Source organism: Elephantulus edwardii, unplaced genomic scaffold, assembly GCF_000299155.1.
Source record: "Elephantulus edwardii isolate Elephantulus edwardi_28Jun2011 unplaced genomic scaffold, EleEdw1.0 scaffold00363, whole genome shotgun sequence".
Taxonomy (NCBI): Eukaryota; Metazoa; Chordata; class Mammalia; order Macroscelidea; family Macroscelididae; genus Elephantulus; species Elephantulus edwardii.
Window position 1 is genome coordinate 1,861,112 of NW_006400113.1, and position 10,240 is coordinate 1,871,351.

The 10,240-nt window shown below is 36.5% G+C and overlaps 1 protein-coding gene across 1 annotated transcript in view; it reads right to left on the reverse strand.

Moving 5' to 3' along the window:
* TAF5L (TAF5-like RNA polymerase II, p300/CBP-associated factor (PCAF)-associated factor, 65kDa) overlaps nucleotides 1-10,240 on the reverse strand; it is a 43,024-nt gene that overhangs the window by 8,256 nt on the left and 24,528 nt on the right. Inside the window, exons 2-3 of the mRNA XM_006902067.1 lie at nucleotides 10,133-10,237; nucleotides 1,982-2,706 (exon numbers count right to left, since the gene is read on the reverse strand). Coding sequence (XP_006902129.1) covers nucleotides 1,982-2,706; nucleotides 10,133-10,237 — 830 coding nt within the window. The remainder of the gene's footprint in view (nucleotides 1-1,981; nucleotides 2,707-10,132; nucleotides 10,238-10,240) is intronic.

The following is a 10,240-nucleotide window of genomic DNA, read 5'->3' on the forward strand; positions in this document are numbered from 1 at the left end:
GGGTCTGACCTGGAAGACGCCTCCTTTCGCTGTTATCCGAGGTGACCTTGCCCAGTGATGCCTATCACTCAGTTTTTCCCATCTGACCTTGTAAATCACACCTCAGAGCTTCCACTTCCTCCTTTTCATAATCTCTCAACAATGTACTTGCTTTTAGTCTTATTCCTTCTCAACACTAGCTAATATTGAATTCTTTCTGTTCTTTTGAGTTCTCCATGCTATTCTTACTTGTAGATATTTAAATACATCACGGTCAATGCCTGGGAGCCATCAAAAGGAAACACTAGTTTTAAGTGGTACCAGGCTAAAATGTTTTTAGCCCAAAGTTCTAAGATATCACATTACCATCTTCCTTTAATTTTTAATACCTATACTAATGACCAAACTCTCTACTCTGAAACTAATGACACCAGTAGGAATAATTTCTTCTTTTTTGACATTTATAGACAATGGAAAGTAAGTATCCCTTTGAGTGAAGGGATTGTGACATTGTTGGTATGAAGTACTCCCATACTCCCAAACAGTGAGACTGAGTTCTGAGAAAAAGAGAAATGTGATAATTCAAATAAAAGAACAATGAAAATGATTTTGGCAGGCATTATAATATCCTAGAAATCAAAGTTTACACATGGCACTCCAGAATTCTTATTGTTCCTCATAACAAACTCTTCTAATGATATTACTTCAGTTGTAAGAATCAAAATGTCAGAGCCATACTACCCAGTAGGAGGTCCCTGAGAGTATGGAAACAGGAACCAAAGGGTTTAATTTGGTGGATCCAGTGGTCTTGATACCATTATCAACAACTATAATTCAATAGAACAATTCAATAATTCTTTACTCCTGAATTTTCCAGTCTTGTGAAAAGAATTTTCTATCCAAACTACTTGAAGCACATATTAGAATGGTGATATGACAAATTGTGGCCACACATGTTGCTCACACTTTTGTAGGATCAATTTGAGAAAAGGAAATTCTGGCAAGCTCTGGTGGCCTAGTGGCAAGAAGTTGCACTGCAATCTCAGAGGCGCATGGTTTGAATCCACCAGATGCTCTGCTGGTAACTCCTGTACCAGTCAGATCTGATTTGATGGTACACACAAAAAATAATGAAATAAAATTTAAAAAAATTTTTTTTTAAAAAAGGAAACTCTGTGACATCTAATTTATGTTCCTCCTGAGGCACTGAATATTGGTGGCACAGAATCTGGACCTACCTTTTTCAATAACCATTACCAAACAGACAAAACAAGACCTGAAGGCAAGAGAGATGACATTTCACTTGTACTGCCTGGGTGCTTTTGGAAAAAACAAGGTCAGGCAAAATTATAGGTTCACAAAGGCAGAAGATATCTTTCAGAAACAGTGACACTCAACTTGATGAAGGGCAAGGAGACTTCATAAGCTGTGGCTAAGACTGTAAACTAGGACAACCATTTTCTATAGGGAAACTGGCAATATTAACCCTAATATAAAACACACGGACTCTCTGACCCCTTAATCCTACTTGTATTTGTACTTGTACAAATGTTCAGACAGATAAACAAGGATAATCACTATAAACCCAACTGAAGTCAGTATTAGCTAAAGGTCTTTAGGTTTCCAACTAGGTTTTAAAAAAAGTCACATTTCATTGACTATAGTTGTGATATTAAATGAATGCAAAAACTGACTCACAGCTGACTCTCCAATGTTTTCTGGAAGCATAAAGTCACAAGTGCTGCCTTTGGGTTAGCAGGTCAACTAACTATGGACTATGTGAACAATTCTTTATTAAAAAACCCTAAAACCCAAAACAACTCACCACCATCTTTTTCAAAGTTAGAAATTAGCAGGGATTAAATGGCTATGGGTTATATGACATCAGTTTAGGGTTAGTTACACAATGGGGAAATAAGAGAATAAGAGAATGCATATTTGGCAAGGATGCTCTAAACAAATTGGTAAGGCATACAGAGGGAAGAAAAAGTGATACTCATACCTCTTCCTCAAGAGTATCACAAGCCAAATGGATATGTGACACGTCTACTTGGTGGGGTTCAGACTTCAACTTCTTGGATCGTAAACTCCAAAGTTTTACACAGGAGTTGTCAAACCCAGCAGCAAGCAGTTTACTATCTGGTGAAATTTCTGCAGTGTTCAGCAGTTGCTCTGTGTTGTAGAAGGCGTAGAAACAGATGGTGGTGAGTGAAGGAGGCCCATCCTTGACTTTTTTGATGCTTTCCTGCAGCATCTCCAGGGCAGCCTCATTTTGCAGAAGAGGAGTGGGCATGTCAGAGGACTCTAAGCTGCTGCTCTCACTATGAGAGGAGCTGCCGCTAGCATAAAGCTGGTAGTCTGTTCTCTTGGCAGGTTGCACATCAAGATGGATATGTAACGAGAGGACTTTGCACAGGGCAATGTTGTTGTCACTTTGGAGGTAGCGGACAAGGTAGTTGTAGCTGTCTTCTTGGAGACGGATCACGTACTTGTTATCTAGGAATGCACGCAGAGTGAAGTTGGACAAGATGTCCTGGATGGTTTGAGTGCCCTGCAGCTGTTCAATGACCTCCTTCTGGCTCGCATTCTGTAAGAACATCCCATGGAAGCGACTGTAAAAACTCTCCACTGTGCTCTTCGGACTGTTCTGGACCAGACTGAGATGGAGGTAGACAAAGAGAGGATAGAGGAGAGGCATCACTTCGTGGCTGTGCTGGGAATCAGAATCTATAATGAAAACAAAACAAAACAAACAAAACACCCCAACAGCTTTATAATTAGTATGATCTCATAGAATAATGTGTTCCCTCATGGGGAATCCACCATCACATTAAAAGTTTCTGTCAGAATTGTGTGGTGGTGTTGTTTTTCCCCCAGAGGAATGATTAAAATTTACAAGAGTCTAAAGTAGATTTTCAGAATATCAAGGCCTGAGCCTTTCCACTGTAGTAAAAAGAGCAGAAGAACTCTGAAGCTAAGCAAATCTGGGCTTAATTCTGCCACAGGTCCGGTATTTGATGTCCAGAGAGGTCAGATAACATACTGAAGTTCTTACAACTGTTCAGCAGTGGGATGTCACTGAACATTTACAGACCACTCATATCCAGGTTTCAGGGTTGATTATTTTCTTCCAAACATCTGATGTTTAGGAGTCCTTCAGGATAAAATTTTAACTCAATAAAAATATAAAAATCATTGATTAAAAGTATAACTAGAATTATCTGGATGATCATTTGGCAATTAAGTACCGACTTGTGATCTGAGCAGTATAACGTGTTTTGTGATAATTTTTTTATATAAGCCAAAAAGCAAGCAAAGTTCTTCATTTTAGAAGGTTCATTAGCATGTCTGGCTACCTAAAAGGGGACCTGGTACATAGTGATTAGATGCCTGGCTGCTACCCAAAGGCTGGAGGTTTAAACTACCAGCTGCTTTACAAAGAAAGGTGGGCAGTTGGCTTCTGGAAAGACTGTAGCCTTGCAAACCCTATGGGACACTTCTACTTTGTCTCATAGAGTTCTTCAGAATCAACTCAGTGGGAATGGGTCAATGGGGCGACCCAGGCTGGGGTATTTCACATCTGTCACTGTACTAATTAGTGACCCCCTACTGGATTTCTGACGTAAAACTTTACATGAGAAGACTACTCATCTTTGTTTCCTAGAATGTCTGGCATATTAAAACCTTTTGTTTAGCAGCCCGACAGGTAACTACAACCATCAATACTACCTTTACTTTCAAGTGCTGTTAATTTGAATTTTTTTGCTATCATGGTTTTGTTTGTTCTTTATTTGTGAACAATTTTAAGTTTCATAAAGAAGAATAAAAAATGTTTTAGTTTATAAAAACAAATACAAAATTCTTAGATTCAGCTAGCATTTTTTTAAAGGAGTCCACACAGAATATTCAAGATTACATTATAAACTCTTGCCTTTCTAATTTAATGATAAACAAAGCTAACATATTATCTCTGTTTATAATCTAGTCCATTTCATTTGCAAGTAAATGAATATGCATATAACTATATTTTAGAAAAAGACGTCCCGACTCAAGTATTCATCCCATTTGTTACCCTTTCTCATCTTTAAAAGAGAAGTAAGGCAGCTATAATGCTTAGGAAAGAGTGGCTTCCACTTCTTAAACAACATGCCTCTGGAACGTCTAAGAACTTTGATAAATGATGATAGTTATAAAAAGGCTTCAGGCCTTTTGTTCATAGGGTTGCTAAGAGTGGTGCTCGATTCGACAGCAATCAATGACGACGACAACAACATAATGCTTTAGAAGACTTCTGGAAAATTTCTTTTCCTATGTGGCAAGAAGCTGTGCTGCAATCCCAAAGGTACACAGTTTGAGGCCACCAGCTACTCTGTGGGAGAAGGATGGAAAATTTCCTCCTGTGCAATTAACTGCCTCTGAAAACCTGCAGAAGGGTCAGATATGGGTCGATTCCGAGTCGATGATACACAACAACAACATGTGCCAATTATAGTAAACAACAAGGTATAAACTTTATCTGTTAGATTTCCAATACACACCATTGGACAAGAGACTGTTTTCAATTCCTTAAAATATTGTCCACCAAGGCCTACATGAGCACTGTTTTTAAAAGTAAGGGAATTCAGTGTTGCTTATTGTTTCAGAATTACTGTATTTATTCTCTTTTGACTGAAAGAACAGTGTGCTACAAATACAACATCATTTTGGTGGACATATTCTACATGCAGGAGAAAGTGAGACTCACAAGTCTTTGCTCTTGTAATTTACTATCCTTTTCATTTGTAATCATGATATATCCTTTTTACTGGAAAGTATTTTTTCCTAATTAGAAAAGTAACATATCCTTTGAAAAGCATACTACCCCTTTCATCCTTCACCTACCTACTGAGTATGTGGTGAGTACCATCTCTGTTGATTTTTCTATTTCCACTGAGAGGAAATAAGTGAAAAACCAGTGTCTTCAGTAACTGAACACTAAGCAAAAAGTGACCCTGTCAGTCTTCATTCTTCTTTACCTTTCTGTAATGCTTGTCTGACTACTACATCTTGTCCTTTCTTTTGAAATACAACAAAACCTGACTTGACCATTCACATTCCTGTTTGATTTCTCTCTTTATTTCATTAAAATAGCTAACACTAGGTGTACACTGCCTGTATGCTCAATATTTGAAATTGTCCTTCTGAGCCACAGCTTGCCCAATGTTCAAATGAAAGTCTGTTCCTAAAGTCCACGTTCTTCCCAATCAGACCTCCAAAAGAAAGGGCTGACAGGCCCAGGAAAGAATCTTACAGGAACTTTTGTCTAAAGATAGCTTAACTTAGGGGAAAAATATATTCAGAATACATGGTTGTAGATACTTCGAACCATATCTTATTCTCTTCGAGATATTTATATTTTCCCAAGACTTTATTTAGATGTACAACGTGTTATTACAATTCTGTACCTTTTTATGAAATGCCAAATATGCTATTACAAGCTATACAACAGTCTGTCATCATTATACATTCAAGAATAAAACCCTGATCATGTTATTTAATATACCTAAGTGGTCCTACTCTCAAAACCAGAGTCATCTCCCATTTCTCTCCTAGTCCTGAGCTCTGGACTATGTTATCTAACTTGATAATATAACTATAAAACTTGGCTCTCCACTCCCACGTCAGCATATTTTTCAAGCACTGTGAAAAACTCTTAGCTGATCAGCTTCATAGTCATCCCTCTTATGAACTGTTTTATAAAATGGTGATTGCTCCCATTATACAGATACAGCTCACACATGTAGGCCTGGCAGTGTGGTGCTATGTCTAGTCTTAACCTACAACTTGAAAGCACCATGTAAACAGGACTAGTTCCCTCATTGATCTCGCAGGAAGAATTGCCAGCTCTGTCCTTCTGCTCATGTCTTTCCACTCACAAAGAATATTCCTACTCCTCTTTCCTACAGTGTGCTAAAATATAGCCCCTCCTTCAAGTGTTAATTTGAAACCAACTACCAATACAGTAAAATCTTCTATTTAAGTCTTTATCACTTTATTTTAAATGCAATTTCAGTTTTCGTTTCAAATATAATTCATTATATATATACAATTTTCCAACTGATTTCATTCTGCTCTATGAAGACACTTCTAACTATATTAAAATTTTAATGAAAAACTTTTACTTTTAACCTTAGCTTCCAAATTAGATTCATGACTGTATATTATATTTTATATTGGTATTCATTTGTCAACGGAGCACACAATCAAATTATGTACAAAATAACATTCAAATTTGTGAGTTTTCAGAAAGCTAAGAAATCACAAAGATAAATGTTGATAAGATTACTATACAAGAAAATATAAACTTCTGGGCAAAGAAAAACCATGAAAAAAGAAATATATATATACAACACAGAGAGAGCTGTTGGCCTAGTGGACAGAAAGTTATGCTACCAAGCCCAAGGTGGGTGATTTTAATCTGCAGCCCTCAGGCATGGTTTAAATGGTTTTTGGTCAAACATTCTTCTAAGTGGTATAGCACTGGTCTGTGCATTGCTGTACAGAGGTAACTCGTGGTTGTTGTGATGCTAAATGTTCAATGTGCTAAATGCGATAATGGTTACCCATGATAGACAGTGTTTGGTGGAGCTTCCTGATTACAACAAACTTGGAAACAGGAGTGGCATCCACTTCTGAAATGGCTTGCCTCCAGAGACTCTATGAACAGTGCTCAGGTCTTTCATTCATAGGGTCACTATGAGTCATCTATGACTTGATGGCTTAACATGTTGCCACAAATGATGGCTATAGCAGTCCTGCACATTTTAATTAATAAAAAAAAGGAACATCATTTGTATGTTCAATTTCATATGGCAGTCATAAACAATTGAAAAAAAATGTGTTTCTAAGCATAGGTTGTCAATTTAAAAGTGTGTGGCAATGTGTTAACAACACCACCACCACTACCACACACACATTTTATATATAAATGTAAATGTAAATATAAATATAAATAAAAATAAAAGTAGTCAACGCTAACATTTATCCTATATTTAAATACACCACCTCACACACCAGCATTCAGTCAGTTAACATTCTGAGCTGACTGACATGGTGAATCTATGTGTACAGAACAGAACTGCACGCCATAGGATTTAACAGTTTTGTCAAAACTTTAAAAAATAAATCATCTAGGGTCCCAACAGGTAAACGGGAAAGAGATTTAAACAAAAATTTACACTAAGATAAATCTAAGTCACACTGCTATTGGATGCTACTGAGTGGATTCTGATCCATGCCAACACAAAAGAACTGCTGTCTGCAGGGTTCAAGGCTGTGATCACTAGTGAAGCAAGTCACCAGGGCTTACTTCCAAGTGCCTATGGTTGAGTTTGAACCACTAACCTTTTATTTAGTAGTTGAGCTATCTGTGCCTTAATCACATAATCACATTAGTGGCCAATGAAATATATTATTAATTCTGCACTTCAAAAAAATATATATAGCAGTTTGATAATAACAGTGAGTCCACTTTACTATAAGGGAGCTCTGGGGGCATAGTCTGTAGGAAGTTGTGCTACCAACCTAACGTAGCATCCTCTCTGGTAGTTCAAATCCACCAGCTGGGCAACCTCTTCTGGAGCAATTTACAGTCTCTAAAAACCTAATGGCTGGCAGGGAGCTCTGGTGGCCTAGTGGCAAGAAGCTGCATTGCAATCATAGAGGCACGCAGTTCAAATCCACCAGATGCTCTGCTAGAAAATGAGGGACAATCTCCTCCTGTATGAGTCAGATCCAATTTGATGGTACATGCACACAAAATAAAACAGAATTTAAAAAAAAAAAACAACCTACCAAAAAACCCCCAATGGAGGGTCAGTATGAGTCAGTTCCAATTTTTTACTTTATTATAGCTATGCCTCTGTGATTAAAAATATCTAAACTAAAATCTGTATGTCACTGGGTCATCATAGCATTGTTCATAAAAGAAACAAGTCATGCTCATGACAAAAGCACTGGCGTGAGGACATGCAATCCATCGTTATCATAATTACATATCTGGTGGCTAACTTTTTCATCTGTTCCTTTATCAGACAGTATGATCTGATAAGCAGAGAACCTATCATTTCTATTGTAATACTGAGCTTGGAAGGCTTTAAGTCCTAACTTAACAGTCATAGGTTAAATGAATGAAAAGAGAAAGTCTGAAGATGACTGCACATTTATTTTTAAATGAGGTTCCCCACAGACAAAATAGTGAGATAAATCTACTCTAGAAGGATAAATGTAATCACATTTTAATTGAAAATCATGTTCAGAAAAGTAAAGGCAGTTCTAAAGAGTAAAAATACTCCCTTTCTCTCCAAATTCTTGCTTATTAACTCCACTAGTCTCATTGCCAAAGAGTTGGTACTGACTCATAGCTGAGCCTCCACCTTTTCAGAGACTATAAAACTGCGCAGAAGGAGACTGTCCATCTTTCTTTTTTGAAGCTGCTAGAGGATCTAATCCAGTGAAGAGTGTTTGGGTTAGTACTTCAATTCTCTACAAATTACACCACCAGAGCTCCCTGAAGTATTTCTTGATACTTTATAAATTTATGTCTTCTTTCTCTAGCCTTTGCAGCAGCTCTATAGAAGATGGACAATCTTTTATCTTGTGATTTATAGCCTTAAACCCAATAACGGGTCAGCTATAAGCAAGTCCTAATTCAAAGACAATGAATGTTCTGAGAGTGCAAATGGAAAGCAGCAGATCACTGTCTTGGATACTTGACATTCATATGATAATGAGAGTCTTAATGGAGTTACTTCCTAGTTTGAACACAATAAAACTTTTTGGACTAAATATTTAATCTTCATAATTTTTCACTTTTCTTTTTATACTCTTTTCTACTTAAGAATTCAATAACTGAAATTGATAACCTCCTCTTGAATTTTGTTTTGTAATGTCTATTTCCTATAACATTTTTGTCATTTGCTCCAACCTTGGAGTATAGTAAAACAAATTTTTTATCCTTTAATATATAACCAACAGGGGGGTTATTTTAAGTACATAAGGACAATTTTAATTGTATGTGACTAAGGCTCAGTAGATTATTTTAGCTTATATAGTGATCATTTTATATGCATCTTTACCATTGAAAATTATCAGTGCAAGGATTATTCAAACAAGGAAAGAAAAATTTAAACAATTTTTAATAATAATAATAATTTTAACAATTCAACACTAATTTATCGCTCAATTCATACTAGTTATCCTCAATTTTTTGAGGCAGTGAAAGTTGTTTTAGTGCCTACATTCAGAAAAAAAAGGTATTTTCTACATTAAGGTATTTTGAACACATCAACAAAAACTTTTCATTACCAATCTAAAATAACACGAGATTCTCTTAGTGCATTTATTTTTCCGACAGCAAAATTATCATCAGTCATCTTGGATGAGATTATTTATCTTGCTAAATTTTTTTTTCAGGTCTTCATTTCACATGTGAAGGAAATTATTTTATCTCTCTTTCCCCAGCCTTTGGCACTTCAGATGAAATGACTCATGTAAGTGGCTCTTTCTTTTTTTTTTTTTTTTTAGCCAATCACAGTCACTCATTTTAAAGGTTATAAATAAAGTTGGAAGAACTCACATTTGTGGTTTAGTGATCATTTTAATTCTGACACATTGGTCTAAACCACAATTTCAAATGTTTTCATTTTAGAAGTTTTATCTGATTCATAAGGACTATTATCTAGCATTTTTAAAATAAAGAGCAAAGACTACTCTTTAAGATGTACTACTATATATATTATTAGTAGAGATATCAATGTGTATTATTTTTAAAGTGTTACATTTAAGGACATTTTCCTTTTCGGGCCAATTTAGCTATCCCTTATTCAGTACACACTCATTAAGCATCTCTATGCCAGAATCTCAGTGTCTGTGTTCAAGGCCAAGCATAAAACAGTGAACGAAATCCAGAGCCACTGCCCTTGTCAATTTTGGCCCTATGATTTAACTCTCAGGAGTTTCAACAGACTGTTAAGTTCTTCATGCAAGGATTGTGCCTAAACTTCCTGTGAGTCCCTAGAACACACACCATGCTTAGCACATTGTAGGTACTAAGTGATATTTGCATTAATCTTTCTTAATAAACAAGGGTTCCCAGCATCAAGTACTTACTTACCAGTGAGGAAATTCCGTAGCCGTCCAAACTGTACTTCATATTGTTGGGGCTCTGCCTGGCAAGGGGCTGCAGACACTATGTTGGCACAACTGGACTCTGACTGGACTG